This window comes from Notolabrus celidotus, chromosome 19 (genome assembly GCF_009762535.1).
Source record: "Notolabrus celidotus isolate fNotCel1 chromosome 19, fNotCel1.pri, whole genome shotgun sequence".
Classification (NCBI taxonomy): domain Eukaryota; kingdom Metazoa; phylum Chordata; class Actinopteri; order Labriformes; family Labridae; genus Notolabrus; species Notolabrus celidotus.
The window spans coordinates 26,875,361-26,895,963 of record NC_048290.1 but is presented as its reverse complement, the minus strand read 5'-3'; the positions used below and the strand labels follow the sequence as shown (position 1 = coordinate 26,895,963).

General features: G+C 40.5%; 2 protein-coding genes across 2 annotated transcripts; both read right to left on the bottom strand.

Annotated features, from left to right (window-relative positions):
• Positions 1-6,680: 6,680 nt before the first annotated feature.
• LOC117831290 (complement C1q-like protein 2) lies at positions 6,681-10,797 on the bottom strand. Its single transcript, XM_034709917.1, has 3 exons — positions 10,583-10,797; positions 10,312-10,449; positions 6,681-7,271 (listed from the first exon to the last, which is right to left on the bottom strand). The coding sequence occupies exons 1-3, from the start codon at positions 10,794-10,796 to the stop codon at positions 7,000-7,002; spliced, it is 624 nt and encodes a 207-aa protein (XP_034565808.1). The 5' UTR covers position 10,797; the 3' UTR covers positions 6,681-6,999.
• Positions 10,798-12,875: 2,078 nt separating this feature from the next.
• LOC117831503 lies at positions 12,876-19,599 on the bottom strand. The gene is made up of 5 exons (XM_034710222.1): positions 19,422-19,599; positions 19,100-19,329; positions 17,388-17,544; positions 17,117-17,254; positions 12,876-13,348 (listed from the first exon to the last, which is right to left on the bottom strand). The coding sequence occupies exons 1-5, from the start codon at positions 19,597-19,599 to the stop codon at positions 13,077-13,079; spliced, it is 975 nt and encodes a 324-aa protein (XP_034566113.1). The 3' UTR covers positions 12,876-13,076.
• Between the last annotated feature and the right edge of the window lie 1,004 nt (positions 19,600-20,603).

Below are 20,603 nucleotides of genomic sequence, written 5' to 3'. Positions count from 1 at the left end.
GTTCCTAATTTAGTTCCTAAATAGTCTAATATGTTCCTCTCAGTGGAAGTCTACATTGAAAGACGTGCAGTCTATGGCTATCCCTGAAATTATCTCTTACATGCTTAAAAATTGTGGCAAATCAATTACAGAACAATACAACCACAGATGTACAGCACTTCACTTTATTAGTGCAACCAAGGAGCAATGATGGCCAACTCTCATCTCAGCTTTCTCTTTTCTCAATAAACTATAAAATTTATAAAATCAGTGCATAAATTGACCTAAATAGAACTGAATGTCAAAAATGGCCACAAATGTTGAAAGGGGATGTGTTTTTTTTATCCTTGACAGGTCGCACGCAGTCATTTTGGAATAATTCTCCAGGACAATCTGTGATTTTCCAGGACATTTTACTTTTTCTCCCATTTTCCAGGTTTTCCAGGACGCGTGGGAACCCTGAATAATTGTGTCTGATTGTTACCTTGTGATCAAGTTCCTGTTCATCATTGGTGTTTATCCAGTTCCCTGATGTTTTTGATGACCATCACTTTGGCTTCCACTTAGTTTGATGAATATCTTTGCAGTTTTAAGACCAAGTGTTCTGAATTTTCTTCTGTTTCTTGAGGTAGCATGCTCTCCTGGCTATGTCCGCATAGTGTTCAGTTAGGTGCCCATTCATGACGATGTTTGATCCTTGCAGTATCCTCCCTTATTTTAGCAGTGCTGTTTGGTGTTTTCTGTTGACAAACCTCCTCATTTCCAGTTTGTCACTAGTGTTTCTCTTGGGTGGTAGATGGCATGCTTTGATGCAATTCAGTCTAGCTGAATCCCCCTGAACACCTGTTGTTCAGTGGAACCAGCATGTCACCATGGCTCCCCCATTCTGCTGTCAGTGGACACTACCCTAACTAATGAACAGGATTTAACGTGGAGCCCAGTGATGATTAGCCGTCACCACCCTAACGTATGAACCTGGTCCACTGCTCCAGGTCCGCTACCCTGCTCTCCTAGCAGGCAATCCCCTTGTCTTTCTCAGAATTGTTGATCCGCAGACTTCCTCAACAAGGCCCAGGATACTTTTCTGCTGCGGCCCAACAGCAGAAACCTCCTCTGTGAGACAGTCAAAAGACTTTTTAAAGTTGTCAACTTCCTCAGCTGACAGTGTTGTCTTGGGACCCATGTAGCCCTTTAGCGCTAGTTATTTGTGGCACTATTAGCTGTTAACTAGTTAGCTCCCATTGTTTCAGTCCTTGAATGGCTTATTCCTGGCAGGGGTCATAACAAGGGTCTACATACATGTAGATAGGAGTTTTTTTTTTTTACCTCAGAACAGTTAAGCTAACAAACGCGATTTGTATTAAAGGTGACATATCACGCTTTTTTCATCAAAATATATTGGTCTAAGAGGTCCCCAAAACATGTCTTTAAAGTTTATGCTCAAAAAAACACTTTGAAATCAGATTTTGGCATGCCTGAAAAACCCTCTTCTTCAGTCCTCCTCAGAACACTCTGTTTTCTCTCTGACCACGCCCCCTCAGGAAGTGGATGTGCCTCGGCTCTCCAGCACGTTGATCTAATGTTTACATGTTGGCTGAATATACACGGCTGCTCAGAGATCACGTTACTTCAACCCTCTGAATCTGATCCAGAATCTGATCCTGACGCAGAGGCGCCTGTAGCAGGACCTTTCTGAACCATTGGTCACAGATTTAGTGTTTCTTGTTGTTTTATTTATCAGTATGTCGACATGTGTCTTGGTACACAGCTACGAACATGTAGCTATGTGGCTATGTTAACTAGCACTAGCACTTATCCATGACAAATAAAAAACATCCACTAGATCTTCAAATCTGCAGATGTGGGGAGTAAAACCGACCTCTGCCAGAAAGGCAGCGGGACCTTTTCTGAAGGATTGGTCACAGATTCTGTGTTTCTTGTTGTTTTATTTTTTAGTATGTAGACGTGTGTCTTGGTACACAGCTACAGCTACGACATGTAGCTATGCTAACTAGCGCTAGCAGTTATCCATGATAAATAAAATTCATCCACTAGATCTTCAAATCTGCAGACGTGGGGAGTAAAACCGACCTTTGTGTTTATTAAGACAGCCTACAACTAGCATGCCTCCCTCCTAAGCTCCTTGTTAGCACACATGTGTGCAGGTAATGAAAAACAGAGGAGGGATTCAGTATTATTTTATACAGTCTATGGGCTGAACAAGCTCCGAGCTCTGACTCCGTGACAGACCGAATATTGTTGTTACGTAACAAAAACACTGAAGTCTGAAACGGCTCGTTTCACACACATTTACAGAAAAGTGGAGAAATCAGAACAGGGGCAGAATGGATTTTTTTCATTCTCGGGGGGTTTGTAGACATGCCAGGGAAACATATTTCAGGTAGAGAACCATTAAAAAGTTAATTTTGCATGATATGTCACCTTTAAATAACAGAATTTTATGGTGTCCAATTACGCTCATTTTGTGATGAAGACATTCTACAGTGCTATTCCAATTATTATCTCTAACATTTTCATTCAACTCACCCTCTTGGTGTGTTAAACTTTCACCACTGGGTGCTAATATGGTAGCTTGCGTGATTCAGATTATTCTTATCAATAACTTCTCAGGGATACTATCAAATACTTCACTAGTGAGGGTGGGAGACACATTTTATTTAGAAAACAATTGATTATTACATTCTGACAGACATTTAGACAGGTCTACATACCACAGAAGTCCCAAGTTTCAGCTTGGTTTGGTGCTGATGCAGATAGGAGGTGTTGTGCCTCAACATGTTCCAAGCGAACGTGATTGTAGGTTTTCGTCAGGTGACTTTTCTGTCTGAACGAAAGGCAGGATTATCTTGGAGATGGACTGACTATGAGCAGCCTTCCTTGTTCTCATCATTCAAAGTGAAATCCGCCAATCAGAAAATATGCAGATAGGAGGTTTTGCACTTTGGCCATCGATATGTAGTGAGCATGCTATAAATCACTTCACCTACTTTCTGCTAAGGGCACATTAGGGTCACTGGCTGACGCTGCTCATCCACTTTCTGTGAATGTGGGTTGATGAGGTATTTTTGAGTAAAACTGAAGGTCCATTTCATTAGACCACAAGCTAATTAGCTGGCTAACATATTCATTGTTAGCCCCCCTCAACTCCACAGATGGAGGACAGTGTTGCTATGGATGCACCACTTTGGTCTGATTAGAAATCTTTGAGTATAGAATAAAAGGGACCCAGACCGTGAAGGAAAAATGTCACTGTGTCTACCCCCTCCCCATATCAAAGAGCAGTCTTTGATACTGAAACTCCAGCCAGTTCCAAGTAACTTTAAAGGGATATTTCAGTTATTTGTAAGTGGGGTCCTGTGAGTTACATTAAATTATTGCTCCTGGTAGCCACAATGAGTGCCGGTGAGCTCTTCCCCTTTAATGAGAAGATTCCCAGAGGACCGGCTGGCAAGCTAGGCTATTTGCTCTGCTGACAGGGCCGCTTATTTCGCGTAATTTCGCCAAACTTGAGAAAATATGGTCCAGGCACTCATCACGGTGCAAATGCATGAACCAATAGAAAAAATTGGAGCTATTCAGTTTTCAGTCAGAAACCCTCTTTGTTTTGGCACTATTTTCGGACGCACCTAGCAGACTGGTGTTCTTCCGCTGCATGAGCACGGATACAAGCCGATCAGCTGTTTGGATCAACAAGCAGGTAGCAGGATCAAGTAGCAGTATCGGTCTTTACAGTGAATTAAACTCACTTTTCTGCTGATTTAAAAGATGGGACATACCTGTCTTTATCATGGCTGTTCAAACAAGCAAACCTCCTGTAAGGCAGGGGACTCTGGATGATGAGTGATGCAGACTGGAGCCGTATGTGAGCCGCTGGTATCCTCTGATTCAGAAAGGTCCTGAAGTATTGTTGTCACTAACTCGGGGAATCCACAGGATGCGTGTGCGCCGCGTTACTGCTGCGACACGGCTCTGCTCCGTCCCGGGGCTTTCGCCCTGGTCCATAGGATGCGTGTTTGGAGCGGCGCGCACTCCGGAGCAGGAAACTCAAGATCCCTCGAGAACTCCAAAACGCGCGAGAACAACACAGTATAAACTTTTCCTCGTCCATGGTGTCGGATATCTTTTGAGACTGACGTCTGGCCCAATGCCACAGGTTATGATGTAATGTTGAAGAAGTGGTGAAATTTACGATCTTGTGTTTGCACATGGTGTTTATTTTGAAAGTGAGCGGATGTTGCATACGATCCTCGTGCCTGACTTCCGGGATAGTTCGATCATTTCTGTGTGGATTGACGCGTGCTGGGCGCGGGGAGTGGCGAAAATAGACTCCCCGCGTATCTCTGGCAGAGCGGCGCGGCGGAACGCTCCAGAGACGGAGCTGAGACGCGCCGCAGCGCGCCCTGTGGACTCTAGAGCATTGACTTGAATGGGAACCTATTTGCTGCGACGTGCGCGGCGCAGCCGTAACGTAACGCGACGCATCCTGTGGATCTTGGGCTTAAGTCCCTCTCCTGACAGCAGAAGCTCTCTGGGTTCGTTGACATGGGCTCACAGTTTACACACTGGCACCACCAGGTAACGTGGGATCTCTCCTGCTCACTCGTTAGCACAGAACTTTCTCCCCTCTCTTCTTCGTTGGTACGTTGGGTCTGCATGTGGAGATCTTCCTCTGTAAACTCTGGTTCATAGAGGGATCCTCTTGTGTCCACAGTAAACAGCATGTCATCGTCGCTGTCAGAATCACTCATTTTTGTAGTTTTTGTTCCTGAAAATGTCTGCTAAAAATGCTACGTGCTTGTTGATCCAAACAGCTGATCGGCGTGTATCCATGCTCATGCAGCGGAAGAACAAAGTCTGCGAGGTGCGTCCGAAAATAGTGCCAAAACGAAGAGGGTTTCTGACGGCAAACCGAATAGCTCCAATTTTTTCTACAAGTGCATGCATTTGCACCGTGATGAGTTCCTGGACCATATTTTCTCAACTTTAGCAAAATTACACTAAATAGGAGGCCCCGTCTGCAGAGAATTGTAGCTTAGCTTGCCTGCTGGTCCTCTGGGAATTTTCTCATTAAAGGGGAAGAGCTCACCGGCACTCATTGTGGCTAGCAGGAGCAATAATTTAATGTAACTCACAGGACCCCACTTCAAAAAACTAAGTATCACTTTAAGTTTTTATTTTCCCCCTACCATCTTGACACAAAATCAATATATATATATATATATATATATATATATATATATACAAGAGGACTTCCTTCAGAGATAAGGAGAATTATGGCCACATGATGCAGATGGCTAGTGCAGCCCTGAGGACAATTAGCATGCTAATGGATAGACTCAGTGTACAACCCATTACTCACGATATTTCCCAAATACAGTTCCTGACAGCGTGACAGTGTGACTGATGGCAGTCTGTTTGGATGCAGCTAGCTGGCCTCTGATGCAGTGATAGCACTGTTTGTGAATTACAGACATGAGTAGCTCTTTCTGTTGCACTTATGTTTCTCTGCCCACAGAGGACAAACATCTGATGAATTCTGCTGTCCTTGTTTCCTCAGTCTGTCACTGACTGTCAAATATTTTGAATAAAGACATGATTGGAAATTCTACATTTGGTTACACCTTAACTATTCCAGACAAAGGTGCTTGCTCGTGACAAAGAATAAAAATTAGAACAAGCAAATATATATTTTCTGATAGAAGTGTGCTTTTAAGGTCAATATGACCATGTCATGAAAATAAAGACATTTTAACTGTTCAAAAGAGAGTGTCTTGGAATTTTTTCTTGGTTTTCCAAGACAGTATGCATCCATATCCAAAGAGCATCTCACTCATATCACAGAGAGATAAGGAAATAAGTGAGTCAGATAAAAGTAGACAATTCAAATAAGAATGGTTGTCAGGTTATTGGGCTGATATCAGATTTTCACATCTCCACTATTGTGGCTGAAGAATATTCATGTTTTCAGTTGTATCACAATATTTATGAAAAACTAAGTCTACATGTGCATTTTTAAAAACAGATATCCTCTAGGTTTTTAAAAATGATCCTGTCCACACCAGAGTTTCTTAAAAATATTTCTCTGTCCACACTATAATGGAGAAACAGAGGAAAACGCTAACACAGGCATGAGAGGCCAGTAGATGGCAAAAATGTATTATCAGTCCCTCACATCAAACACCATAGAAGAATACCCTGAGCATGTGTATTGAGCATCTTTAATTTGAGCAACTATTGTAAACAGTGTTTTCTAAACTACATATGCCCCTCTACTGTGGTTTCCTTGTAAACATGCATGTAAATGCAACAGCAGATCTTAACAAACTTTTGTTCCTGCCATTTTTGTGCAAACACAATACATATCTCCATCACAATCTCCACCTTGGAAGGCATTTTTGAAAACCTAGAGTATGAAGGTACACACCAGGGAATCATCTGAGAGTATGAAGTATATTATTTTGTTGAAAGTTTGACATTATAAGAGTACAGAAAAGCAATGGTCTAGCTTAGCTTAATGTCAACCCCTGATTTGTGTTTTCAGTTTTGAGTTAAACAGATAAAAAGCACAAATTAGCAGCACACCAGAATTTGCCAAAAGAAAGACACAAGATTTTTCAATAAACATATTTATCTATTAAGAAATATATGGGTTTTTTTTTGGAGAGGACAACCTAAGCTCCCAGATAACTGAGGATTGTTCATCCAGATCTATCTTCAAAGCCCCTAAACAAGCTGTAAAAGAGAGTAACTGTAAAAGAAAACAAGAACCTGAACACAGCAATTGTTTGATGTATTTAAGGGCAACTTTCAAAGGTTTGTAATATTTGGTAAGAATACAGACATTATTTAAAACACTGTGATTGAGGATCCTTATTCCTGTTTTCTCTAACCTGACTGAGCCCTTCACACTGCTTACAGTCTATCATAAGTTGCTTTTAAATTAGCTTGGCCATTAGAATAAAATAATTATAATGAATCCTGTTTAGGTTCTCAGTTTTTTCAGAGCAGAAAACCACTGAATGTGGTAACTAAATCATTTCCCCAGACATGTGTATTTGCATCCAAGCGCACATACACCAGGTCTCCTTGCTGCAGCTGCAGGACCGCCGCGTTGCTTCCATTATCAGCTGTGTCTGCTGTTGATGCGTGGTCATAGGTCTGCACTATAGCATCACTGTTCCTGATGAGGGTAAGACTCACTATGTGTTGTCCTCCAGCGTGATGGGACATGAAGAAGTAGTAGGTGCCTGCTACAGGTGCAGTGAAGACACCTGTGGAAACAAGATTTTTAAACAGAGAAAAACAAATTAATATGACCACTAAAGGAATTCAAATAATAGATGACATTACAAAACTACAATAGAGTGATTCAATATTTTTATAGCCATACAGCCATGAAGTGTCATTCTCTAGGAAACACTGTAATGTTGAAATTATCTTTTCTTTTCTCATTTGATAAATAGTTTTTATACAGAAAATGTAATCCCTCACTAATCCACTGCTGAGGTTTAGTGTTGAATTGTAATTTGTGTTAGTTTTGGAGATTTACTCACCAAACCCTTTGTACACATTCATAACCTCATGAATAAATAATGATACAGTCAGTTTAAATATATATTTATTTCATTTTGGTTTATAAAGTAAGAAAAGCCTGAAGTTGCCATACATAAAATCATCATTGTATTAAGGATTAGAGATTATTAGATTAATATTGGCATTTGATTGGAACACTGTCAGTATTGTCCGATACTAAAGCCCATCGTCATCAGGATAAAAACACAGACCTGACAAATCTGATATCTAAAATGTAAACTTTAAATGTGGCTCCACAGACAGAAGGTCTGTTACACAGTTTCAAAAAAAGATGTGTGGATCGGTGCAACTTGTGTAAAATTACTGAATTGCAACCCTGCAACTTCCTGGAGGAAGTACTAATAAAACTGAACCAATATGTTGTCTGGTAATGTTAGAGCCTGGTTGTTAGTTGTAGTCACCACTGGGCTTTCTTCACCTGACTGTGTTAAATACTTGATCCCGATTGGTCAAAACCTCTTGACAACAGTTATTAATTCTGAATAGCAAAAGCGACAACCTGATCACACAGGTTACACAACTAGTCTGCAAAAAGGAGTTACAGCACATCTAGGGCCTGATCTACTAAGATCCCAAATAACGAGCGCTAATTTGCGTGTGCAAATAATAATTTTGCATGTGTTATTTCTGGGCGTGTTGCGGGTGATCTACTAAGACTGTGTGCGCAAATGATAACAAGTGCAAAAGTGATGCGGACCGCCCTTTAATCAGGATTTTGCGTGTGCTATCGGCTGTCACCATGGAGAGTTTGAGAGAGCAGAGTGGTCTTAAGCGATAAATGAAGTTTGAAGTCATGGAGTTGGAAGTCTTTGTGGAGGAGGGAAATAAACACATCGGTGAACTCCAGCAAAGGTGAATGCTGTGAGAAAAAACAGAAGATCTGCAGATGAAATAAACGCATCTACTCTACTCCAAAACGCAATCAGCGTTTTGATGGAGTTTAGAGAGCGATTTGATGAGGCCTGTGCCTGGTTTTATTTTTTACTCTTCCCGTCAACGTTGCACCTTCTGAGCGCTCATTCTCCAAGTTAAAACTAACTAAAAACCCCTTGAGGAGCACGGTGGGACAGAGTGGGCATATCATGTTATCTATTGAGAATGACAGAGCAAAGAAAATGGACATACAGTGCATCGTGGACAAGTCCGCGGAGCTTAAGGCTCCTTCAAACAGTGGTGAGTAGGCCGAGTACTTCATATTGATTTTTTGTTTGTATGTGAAGATGTGGGCCGCTGTGCCAATTTTACTAACCTTTATATCTGTTGATACAGTGACCTACTGTGCTCTCATTAGTTGAAAAAGTTAAAGTGGGTGTCAGAATGATGCGGTCGCTATCCGTGGTGCTGAACTGCTTTGAATTTGTGTTGTTTTATTTATTTATTTGTGTTGTTCTCTTGGTTTGTTAGACTTCATGTCCGTTTGATTGACTTAAAAATTACATAACCGTGTGTAAAAACTGTAGTAATGCTTGTAAGCCCGGCTGTTGTGGGCATGTTGTAAGGTTATGATGAGCTTTACAGTGGCCGTAGCCATGTGTGCGTAACGCTGTGCCAGTTTGCACCTGCCTTTCAAACGTGCTAAATATAGACGCAAATACAGCGCTCGCTATCTGCTTCAGGTTTGATAAATCACATTGCATGTGCTTAATGTTTACATTTGCATCTCCTCCTCCCAGTATTTTGCACGTTCTCATGATCTGCATGTATTCTTCATATTCATGAAGGCAAACACGCTAAATGAATAGCGCGTGCTATTTTGCTCATTTGACAGACGCAATCCTCGGTGCTCCCGGTTAGTAAATCTGCTTTGCGCGCGCTATCAAGTTTGCACGGGTTTTTATACACGCAAACCCTTAGTAGATCAGGCCCCTAGTGTACTCTTAATGATTACCCATCTTCTTTTCAGCAATGTGAATAAAACATTACTTTCCAGTAGATATAGGGAATATTTTTTAAATGACTCTTAATTTATTTTGAGAGCCCAAAACTTAGATTGGTGGTTATTGGCTGACAGGTCACCAGCAGAAAAAAAGACAAAAGAGGAGGCAAACAGCATAGTAACAGTGAGGGATGTTAAAACACAGGAGCTGAGGGATAAAGAGCCCTCAACCAAATGGAAGTAAACAGGCACATCAAACACATCACACCTCAAAATAGAACATGTGGTGGACTTAGGCAGTGTTACAGGACTGGTTGAGTTCAAAATGCCAACAGAGAAATTCTGTTTTGACTTCCTTGTGAATGATTAATCTTTCATCCGTCCCACTTTTCCCATTCTGGGTCACAGGGGGTTGAGGGAGCTGGAGTCTAATTGTCATTGGGTATGAGGCAGGGTAAACCACAGTAGTCCTACCAACTGTGGAATCTGATGCATTCATTTTTTAGCTTTAAAATCAACTACCTGTAAGTTAACCTTGTGTCACCTTGTTGAAGTTGTAGGCCAGGTAATAAGCTGTATAATGCATCATGAGGTCTGGTTCTAATCTGAGAATGATTTCAGAAAACGTTGGCAGCACACGCCTTATTTTGACAAAGAAACACACACTGCTTGTTTAGCTTGTTGTTTTGAATAAAGCACTTGATTCTTCTTCTTCTTCTTTTGTAGAGTTAAATGTGAAATGACTTTGACAGCGATCTCTATTTACTGAAACATTGTGAAGCATTTGAGTTCCTATGTTAGGAGAGAGAGAATATAGAACATTTATGTACTCCTGTACTTACCTGTCTCAGAATTGTAGCCATTGCCCAGGTTTGATAACACTCTTCTGAAGACAAGAGTTCTATCTGTGCCGAATGGTCCGATGGCTGCACCCTCTCTTCCTCCTCCTGATGTAGCGGCGAATGCCACACTGGTTGTTTCTAAAATCAAACCACACACGACTGAAATCACGCATTTTAAATAAATGTATTCCCCCTCTTTGTTGATTTTATTTCTTTGACTAGATGAGATCTTCACTGTAGTCTGAAATAACAGAGAAACGATTGACGTTACCTTTGCTCTTCAGCTCAACAATCTGGCTTTCACTCTCCTTCAACCTGGTTTCCATGGCTCCTTGTTTTTCTCTCATGGCACCAAGTTCTTTCACCAGGTCATACACAGGGAATAATGTTCCATCAGTTCTTCCTGTTTCAGGATTCTGACTGGTACTCTGAGCCAAAATCAAGCTGGAAACCAGCATCATAAAAAGTGAACCAGACAAAGTCATCTTCATGGATGTTTTGATGTCGATCAGACGACTGCTTGAAAGTAAACTCTGAGGCTGATGTTGTGATATTTAAAGTCGACCTGTTAATTTTTAACTTCCCTTAGAGAAAGTAAAAATTATGCAATAAGAAAACAGTATTAGCTCTGTTTACCCACTCTCAGTTAACCTTTGGTGTTCTGTGGAAATGTAAACATGGACATTAGTCCACTTTTTTTCTTTTTCTATTGTGTCCTGCCAATCCATGATCAAAAGTTACTTAGAGACAAGAAACTCTCTATGCAATGTAGACATGAATTTACACAATTATTGTAATCTCACAGTCTGGTTTGAAGACAATTTCATCAAAACTTACCTCTCTCAGAGTAGAAGGATGAAAAACACCTCTTGATAACCTATCCATGTATTGACTTGCACTTGACAGACTCTGTTACGTCTGTGTCTGCAGTCGCTACCTTTACTGATACACCAAGAGTTTGCCAAGGTCTGTATATCTGTGTGATAGTGTGAATATTACTCTTTCATATTCAATCTCTTTGATTCTCTATGATCTATGCATGGACGCATTTTAAAACCATGATAGGAGTATACTACTTTTGTCCAGCAATTACATTGGAGTTGAGGAAGTGATACATTAAGCATACCACACTTCTGTCCTGTAACAGCAATCTCCTCTCTCCACCATAATAATAATAATAATAATACATTTTATTTTGGGCGCCTTTCAGATCACCCAAGGTCACCTTACAGATCATAAAAGCATAAATCATTAAAACATCATAAAAACAAAGAAACAAAAAGTAATAAATAAAAAAGAAAAACTAGTGAAGTGCAGAGAGTCCAGTTTAGAGTGAATATGCCAGTTTGAACAGGTGAGTTTTGAGTTGGGATTTGAATGATGTTATGGAGTCTGACTGTCTTATGTGTGGGGGGAGGGAGTTCCAGAGTCTGGGTGCTGAGCAGCTGAAGGCTCGGGCACCCATGGTACTGAGGCGTGATGGTGGAATTGTTAGTAGTCCAGCAGAGGTTGAGCAGAGGGAGCGGGAGGGAGTGTATTCATGAAGGTGGTCGCGGAGGTAAGTGGGGGCCAGGTTATGAAGAGCTTTGTAGGGGAGGAGAAGGTTTTTGTAATGGATGCGGTATGGGACAGGGAGCCAGTGAAGTTGGATGAGAACAGGGGTGATGTGGTCAGATGATTTGGTGCGGGTGATGATCCGGGCGACCGAGTTCTGAATGATTTGCAGTCTGTTGATCAGTTTGGTGGGGAGTCCGGTGAGGAGGGCGTTGCAGTAATCGATACGGGAAGTGACAAATGAATGAACCAGGATTTCGGTGCTGGATTGGGACAGTGAGGGGCGGAGTCTGGAGATGTTGCGGAGGTGGAAGAATGCAGTCCGGGTGATGTTTTGAATGTGTGGTGCGAATGAGAGAGTGAAGCAACTTTAATTTGAGCAACTATTGTAAACAGTGTTTTCTACATATGGAGTGGTGAATTAAAACTACTGTGCAAGATGTATTTATTTGCCCCTCTACTGTGGTATTTTGATTAAATTAAGGCTATGTTTCCTTGTAAACATGCATGTAAATGCAACAGCAGATCTAAACAAACTTTTGTTCCTGCCATTTTTTGTGCATACACAATTCATATCTCCATCACAATCTCCACCTTGGAAGGCATTTTTGAAAACCTAGAGTATGAAGGCACACATCAGGGAATCATCTGAGAGTATGAAGTATATTATTTTGTTGAAAGTTTGACATTATAAGAGTACAGAAAAGCAATGGTCTAGCTTAGCTTAATGTCAACCCCTGATTTGTGTTTTCAGTTTTGAGTTAAACAGATAAAAAGCACAAATTAGCAGCACACCAGAAATTGCCAAAAGAAAGACACAAGATTTTTCAATAAACATATTTATATATTAAGAAATATATGTTTTTTTTTTGGAGAGGACAACCTAAGCTCCCAGATAAGTGAGGATTGTTCATCCAGATCTATCTTCAAAGCCCCTAAACAAGCTGTAAAAGAGAGTAACTGTAAAAGGAAACAAGAACCTGAACACAGCAATTGTTTGATGTATTTAAGGGCAACTTTCAAAGGTTTGTAATATTTGGTAAGAATACAGACATTATTTAAAACACTGTGATTGAGGATCCTTATTCCTGTTTTCTCTTACCTGACTGAGCCCTTCACACTTCTTACAGTCTATCATAAGTTGCTTTTAAATTAGCTTGGCCATTAGAATAAAATAATTATAATGAATCCTGTTTAGTGTCTCAGTTTTTTCAGAGCAGAAAACCACTGAATGTGGTAACTAAATCATTTCCCCAGACATGTGTATTTGCATCCAAGCGCACATACACCCGGTCTCCTTGCTGCAGCTGCAGGACCGCCGCGTTGCTTCCATTATCAGCTGTGTCTGCGGTTGATGCGTGGTCATAGGTCTGCACTATAGCATCACTGTTCCTGATGAGGGTAAGACTCACTATGTGTTGTCCTCCAGCGTGATGGGACATGAAGAAGTAGTAGGTGCCTGCTACAGGTGCAGTGAAGGTACCTATGGAAGATTTTTAAACAGAGAAAAACAAATTAATATGACCACTAAAGGAATTCAAATAATAGATGACATTACAAAACTACAATAGAGTGATTTATTATTCTTATAGCCATACAACCATAAAGTGTCATTCTCTAGGAAACACTGTAATGTTGAAATTATCTTTTCTTTTCTCATTTGATAAATAGTTTTTATACAGAAAATGTAATCCCTCACTAATCCACTGCTAAGGTTTAGTGTTGAATTGTAATTTGTGTTAGTTTTGGAGATTTACTCACCATACCCTATGTACACATTCATAACCTCATGAATAAATAATGATACAGTCAGTTTAAATATATATTTATTTCATTTTGGTTTATAAAGTAAGAAAAGCCTGAAGTTGCCAAACATAAAATCTTCATTGTATTAAGGATTACAGATTATTAGATTAATAGGTAACACTTTATATTAACTACACACTTTTAAGCATTAGTTAAGCATTAATTAAGCATTAATTAATACTTAACTCATCATCTGTAAAGCATTGTTCATACGTTAATACTCATTTATATATCATGTACAAAGCCAGTTATAAATGTTTTATTATTCATGAATATGACTCTCTATAATGTGTTAACTAACTCTTTGTTCATACTTTATAAATGATGGATTACAAATGAGCTATTATGGTCATTATAAACAAGTTATAAACACATTTACAGGTTATGATTCTAACATTTAGTAAGGGTTGGTGAACACCTTATTACATAGCAAATTATGATTAATCAAAGTAATAAGGTGCTGCTGGTCTTAAATCACATTAATGAATTCTTTGTAAAGCATAAAAAGTCCTCACTTTAGATCAGCTCATAAAACCATGAACAAGCAGCTTATAAGTCCTTTGTGACTACCTTAATGAATCATAATTTGCTATGTAATAAGGTGTTCACTAACCCTTACTAAATGTCAGAATCATAACCTGTAAATGTGTTTATAACTGGTTTATAATGACCATAATAGCTCATTTGTAATTGGTGAATCCATCATTTATAAAGCATGAACAAAGAGTTAGTTAACACATTATATATAGTCATATTCATGAATAATAAAACATTTATAACTGTGTTTGTACATGATATATAAATGAGTATTAATGTATGAACAATGCTTTACAGATGATGAGTTAAGTATTAATTAATGCTTAATTAATGCTTAAAAGTGTGTAGTTAATATAAAGTGTTACTGATTAATATTGGTATTTGATTGGAACACTGTCAGTATTGTCCGATACTAAAGCCCATCGTCATCAGGATAAAAACCAAGCAGCAACCTCTGGTCTAAAACTATGAGTCAATGCGGAAGTGTTAAAAGCTGCAGTTCATAGAGGATCCGCTTGAGGCTGGCTCCGGAAGTACAGGAAGTCACATACACATGAATGGGGAAAAGACGATCTTTGCAGCATTAATAAACATGTTTACAGCCTGGTACAAAAGATGAGTGTAGTCTGAATAGCTCATTTCTCGATGTCCTCTCACTGTGAGGGGGGTGAATTTTTATCTAATTCGGCAATTTCGAAGTTATTGAGATTACCAGTCTTCCAATGAGAGGCACAGCTGCCTGCAGGAACACTGCAGCTGTTGGTTAGGAGGCTCAAAGCCTGCCTCTTTACGTCACACTGGCTCGACAGAAGCAATATGGCTGCCGCTCCCGATTGGCTTCAAAACAGCTTTCAGAAACAGATGGGTGACGTCACGGATACTACGTCCATATTTTTTACAGTCTATGATAAAAACACAGACCTGACAAATCTGATATCTAAAATGTAAACTTTAAATGTGGCTCCACAGACAGAAGGTCTGTTTCACAGTTTCAAATAAAGATGTGTGGATCAGTTTAACTTGTGTAAAATTGCATGAATTGCAACCCTGCAACTTCCTGGAGGAAGTACTAATAAAACTGAACCAATATGTTGTCTGGTAATGTTAGAGCCTGGTTGTTAGTTGTAGTCACCACTGGGCTTTCTTCACCTGACTGTGTTAAATACTTGATCCCGATTGGTCAAAACCTCTTGACAACAGTTATTAATTCTGAATAGCAAAAGCGACGCAATAGACAACCTGATCACACAGGTTACACAACAAGTCTGCAAAAATGAGTTACAGCACATCTAGTGTACTCTTAATGATTACCCATCTTCTTTTCAGCAATGGGTACGGTTACATGATGTTTTTTAATTCTGAATTAATAATTCCAAATTAAATAATTCGGAATTAATGTTTTCTCCTTCGTGTTTACATGGAAATAGTAATTCCGAATTGAGGTTTACATGGAGAACACGTTTAATTGTTTTTATTCAATTCCTCTGAACGTCTGGGGGTTGGGAAGGGTTCTGGTTGGACAGGGGCGGGCGTTACGTATTTACGTTTACCGGAAGAAAACAGACTCCAGTTCCTGCTTCTTTCATTTTCTGTTACAACATAGAAGACCACACAATAAGTTCAAATGTCGCTTTGATTTTGACTATAGTTTTTAAAAAGCAGCTCGACACAAAGATACTGCTTCACTTTCGGCAGCTGAGGAGGAGAAGAGAGATAGAGGACCGGAGAAGGGCGGCGGAAGACCGTACTGTGGCGATTCAAAGCCGGTTAGTGCAACGGCTGCTCTACCTCAGCCTGAAATATGAGCCCGCCATCGCAGAGTATGTGCGTCATCGCGACAGGACAAGGAACGAGCATGCGCAGAACGACCAGAATTAATTTAAAGCGGAATGAACGTATACATGATAGAGGAATTATTCAATTCGGATTTAAAATCAGAATAAACCAGCTACTTACATCGGATTTAAGTTTAATTCGGAGTTATCATTTTCATTTGGAATTAGGTGTTTACATGGTCATTTTTAATCTTTTTAAAGAGGAATTAATCTTAATTCGGAATTAAAGAGGAATTAAAAGTTTCATGTAAACGTAGCCAATGTGAATAAAACATTACTTTCCAGTAGATATAGGGAATATTTTTTAAATGACTCTTAATTTATTTTGAGAGCCCAAAACTTAGATTGGTGGTTATTGGCTGACAGGTCACCAGCAGAAAAAAAGACAAAAGAGGAGGCAAACAGCATAGTAACAGTGAGGGATGTTAAAACACAGGAGCTGAGGGATAAAGAGCCCTCGACCAAATGGAAGTAAACAGGCACATCAAACACATCACACCTCAAAATAGAACATGTGGTGGACTTAGGCAGTGTTACAGGACTGGTTGAGTTCAAAATGCCAACAGAGAAATGCTGTTTTGACTTCCCTGTGAATGATTAATCTTTCATCCGTCCCACTTTTCCCATTCTGGGTCACAGGGGGTTGAGGGAGCTGGAGTCTAATTGTCATTGGGTATGAGGCAGGGTAAACCACAGTAGTCCTACCAACTGTGGAATCTGATGCATTCATTTTTTAGCTTTAAAATCAACTACCTGTAAGTCAACCTTGTGTCACCTTGTTGAAGTTGTTGGCCAGGTGATAAGTTGTATAATGCATCATGAGGTCTGGTTCTAATCTGAGAATGATTTCAGAAAACGTTGGCAGCACACGCCTTATTTTGACAAAGAAACACACACTGCTTGTTTAGCTTGTTGTTTTGAATAAAGCACTTGATTCTTCTTCTTCTTCTTTTGTAGAGTTAAATGTGAAATGACTTTGACAGCGATCTCTGTTTACTGAAACATTGTGAAGCATTTGAGTTCCTATGTTATGAGAGAGAGAATATAGAACATTTATGTACTCCTGTACTTACCTGTCTCAGAATTGTAGCCATTGCCCAGGTTTGATAACACTCTTCTGAAGACAAGAGTTCTATCTGTGCCGAATGGTCCGATGGCTGCACCCTCTCTTCCTCCTCCTGATGTAGCGGCGAATGCCACACTGGTTGTTTCTAAAATCAAACCACACACGACTGAAATCACGCATTTTAAATAAATGTATTCCCCCTCTTTGTTGATTTTCTTTCTTTGACTAGATGAGTTCTTCACTGTAGTCTGAAATAACAGAGAAAAGATTGACGTTACCTTTAGTCTTCAGTTCAACAATCTGGCTTTCACTCTTCTTCAACCTGGTTTCCATGGCTTCCAGTTTTGCTGTTACAGTACTAAGTGCTTTCACCAGGTCACACACAGGGAAGCATGTTCCATCAGTTCTTTCTGTTTCAGGAGTCTGACTGGTACTCTGAGCCAAAATCAAGCTGGAAACCAGCATCATAAAAAGTGAACCAGACAAAGTCATCTTCATGGTTGGTTTGATGTCGATCAGACGACTGCTTGAAAGTAAACTCTGAGGCTGATGTTGTGATATTTAAAGTCGACCTGTTAATTTTTAACTTCCCTTAAAGAAAGTACAAATTATGCAATAAGAAAACAGTATTAGCTCTGTTTACCCACTATCAGTTAACCTTTGGTATGCTGTGGAAATGTAAACATGGACATTAGTCCTCTTTTTTTCTTCTTCTATTGTGTCCTGCCAATCCATGATCAAAAGTTACTTAGAGACAAGAAACTCTCTATGCAATGTAGACATGAATTTACACAATTATTTTAATCTCACAGTCTGGTTTGAAGACAATTTCATCAAAACTTACCTCTCTCAGAGTAGAAGGATGAAAAGCACCTCTTGATAACCTATCCATGTATTGACTCGCACTCGACAGACTCTGTTACGTCAGAAACCGCTCCGCCTGTGTCTGCAGTCGCTACCTTTACTGATACACCAAGAGTTTGCCAAGGTCTGTATATCTGTGTGATAGTGTGAATATTACTCTTTCATATTCAATCTCTTTGATTCTCTATGATCTATGCATGGACGCATTTTAAAACCATGATAGGAGTATACTACTTTTGTCCAGCAATTACATTGGAGTTGAGGAAGTGATACATTAAAAATACCACACTTCTGTCCTGTAACAGCAATCTCCTCTCTCCACCATAATAATAATGATAATAATAATAATAATAATAATACATTTTATTTTGGGCGCCTTTCAGATCACCCAAGGTCACCTTACAGATCATAAAAGCATACATCATTAAAACATCATAAAAACAAACAAACAAACAAACAAAAAGTAATAAATAAAAAAGAAAAACTAGTGAAGTGCAGAGAGTCCAGTTTAGAGTGAATATGCCAGTTTGAACAGGTGAGTTTTGAGTTGGGATTTGAATGATGTTATGGAGTCTGACTGTCTTATGTGTGGGGGGAGGGAGTTCCAGAGTCTGGGTGCTGAGCAGCTGAAGGCTCGGGCACCCATGGTACTGAGGCATGACTGTGGAATTGTTAATAGTCCAGCAGAGGTTGAGCGGAGGGAGCGGGAGGGAGTGTATTCATGAAGGTGGTCGCGGAGGTAAGTGGGGGCCAGGTTGTGAAGAGCTTTGTAGGGGAGGAGAAGGTTTTTGTAATGGATGCGGTATGGGACAGGGAGCCAGTGAAGTTGGATGAGAACAGGAGTGATGTGGTCAGATGATTTGGTGCGGGTGATGATCCGGGCGGCCGAGTTCTGAATGATTTGCAGTCTGTTGATCAGTTTGGTGGGGAGTCCGGTGAGGAGGGCGTTGCAGTAATCGATACGGGAAGTGACAAATGAATGAACCAGGATTTCGGTGCTGGATTGGGACAGTGAGGGGCGGAGTCTGGAGATGTTGCGGAGGTGGAAGAATGTAGTCCGGGTGATGTTTTGAATGTGTGGTGCGAATGAGAGAGTGCTGTCCAGAATGACGCCGAGGCTCTTCACTTGAGGGGAGAAGGGTACAGGGAATCCGTCGACGATGATGGGTGGGACTGGGGTGTGTTGAGATTTGGTGAGGGTGGATTTGGAGCCGATGAGCAGGGCCTCGGTTTTATTCCCATTGAGTTTCAGGAAGTTCCTGCTCATCCAGCTCCGGATGTCTGCAAGGCAGGTGATGAGGGAGGTGGGAGGAATGGCAGCGGTGGGTTTTGAGGAGATGTAGACCTGAATATCATCTGCGTAACAGTGGAAATGGACCCCATGGTGACGGAGGAGTGTGCCCAGGGGGAGGAGGTAAATAATAAAAAGGAGTGGACCCAAAACTGACCCTTGGGGGACACCCAGTGAAACACCCGAACACCTTGTGGTTCTTTGTGAACCAGGAGTGTGCAGCACCAGTGATCCCAATGCCAGCCAGACAGTCCAGGAGCAGTGGGTGGGAGATGGTGTTGAATGCTGCGCTGAGGTCGAGGAGGATGAGAATGGTGAGTAGTCCGGAGCACCATGTTTGTGCTTTAATGTCTGTAGGACTTCTCTTCTCCATGAAAGGAATCAGTGGACGCCCTTTACAAAGTATAAGAGAGCGCTGCACGCTTACAGTCTACAGCCTTCTTTGACACTACTGTTATCAACCATGATACTGCAGTGAATGAACTATCTGATAAAATGTCGGTCTCTGTCTCTCAGCGCCGTTATTTGAACATCAGAAGAAAACATCTTACACTATGACTGCGTCCTTCAAAAGAAAGACAAAGACACAAATCAGTCCAAACGCTAATAACAAAATGACACGCAAGCAGCTCAATGAAGAGCTACAAAACTTTTTAGAACTGGTTCACACAGGCCTTCTCCAGTGAAGAAGAAACACTTTGACAATAATAGGTTTTGTCACATTGCATGCATTCAAGAGATATAACAAGATACACTTGAGAGCAGAGGGCCAGAGGAGCAGGGAGAAGGACATGAGATCAATTAAGACGACGTGTGGTACTCAGCTCTCACAGTGTTGGGTGTACAGAGGAAATGTTCTATCAGAGGATCCTGCTCATCACAGCTTAGTTTAATAAAGACGACTAAGAGGTCTGAACCTTTGAAAGACAAAGAAAAACTTGTCTCCAGACAGCTCTTTGTTCTTCAGAACTACTGCCTCTCTGTTTGCTTTGTTTCTTCACCCTCATGCTCCTCTTGTGAAAGAAATACATCATGAGAAGCCATGCTCTGACACAGGAAGTGCTGCTAACAGGATGAAAAAGAGGGGTCATTATCAGCGTCACCAAGTTTGAGGGATATTGTTTGTGCCATAAATAATTTAATGGATGAGATGTAACACGCGGCATCCGAACACAGTTTCATGAGAGGAATAAAGTGGAATTAGATGGCTGTAATGACACAAGAGGCACAAAAGGCAGGAACCCTTTCTGTGAAATGTGCCCACCTTTGATCAAGCAAAGCCGCCTATATCCTCCTAGGTTTGAGAAGGGCTGAAATGCATGTTCATGGAGCCTATTTG

Coding starts and splice junctions, on each gene's coding strand:
- LOC117831290 (XM_034709917.1), bottom strand. CDS start 10,796: ATGACTTTGTCTGGTTCACTTTTTATGATGCTGGTTTCCAGCTTGATT. Junction 10,450..10,582: donor TGTTGAGCTGAAGAGCAAAG/GTAACGTCAATC, acceptor GTTTGATTTTAG/AAACAACCAGTGTGGCATTC. Junction 7,272..10,311: donor TGGCTACAATTCTGAGACAG/GTAAGTACAGGA, acceptor TTGTTTCCACAG/GTGTCTTCACTGCACCTGTA.
- LOC117831503 (XM_034710222.1), bottom strand. CDS start 19,599: ATGGTGCTCCGGACTACTCACCATTCTCATCCTCCTCGACCTCAGCGC. Junction 17,545..19,099: donor CTGTACCCTTCTCCCCTCAA/GTGAAGAGCCTC, acceptor ATTTTGGCTCAG/AGTACCAGTCAGACTCCTGA. Junction 13,349..17,116: donor TGGCTACAATTCTGAGACAG/GTAAGTACAGGA, acceptor AATCTTCCATAG/GTACCTTCACTGCACCTGTA.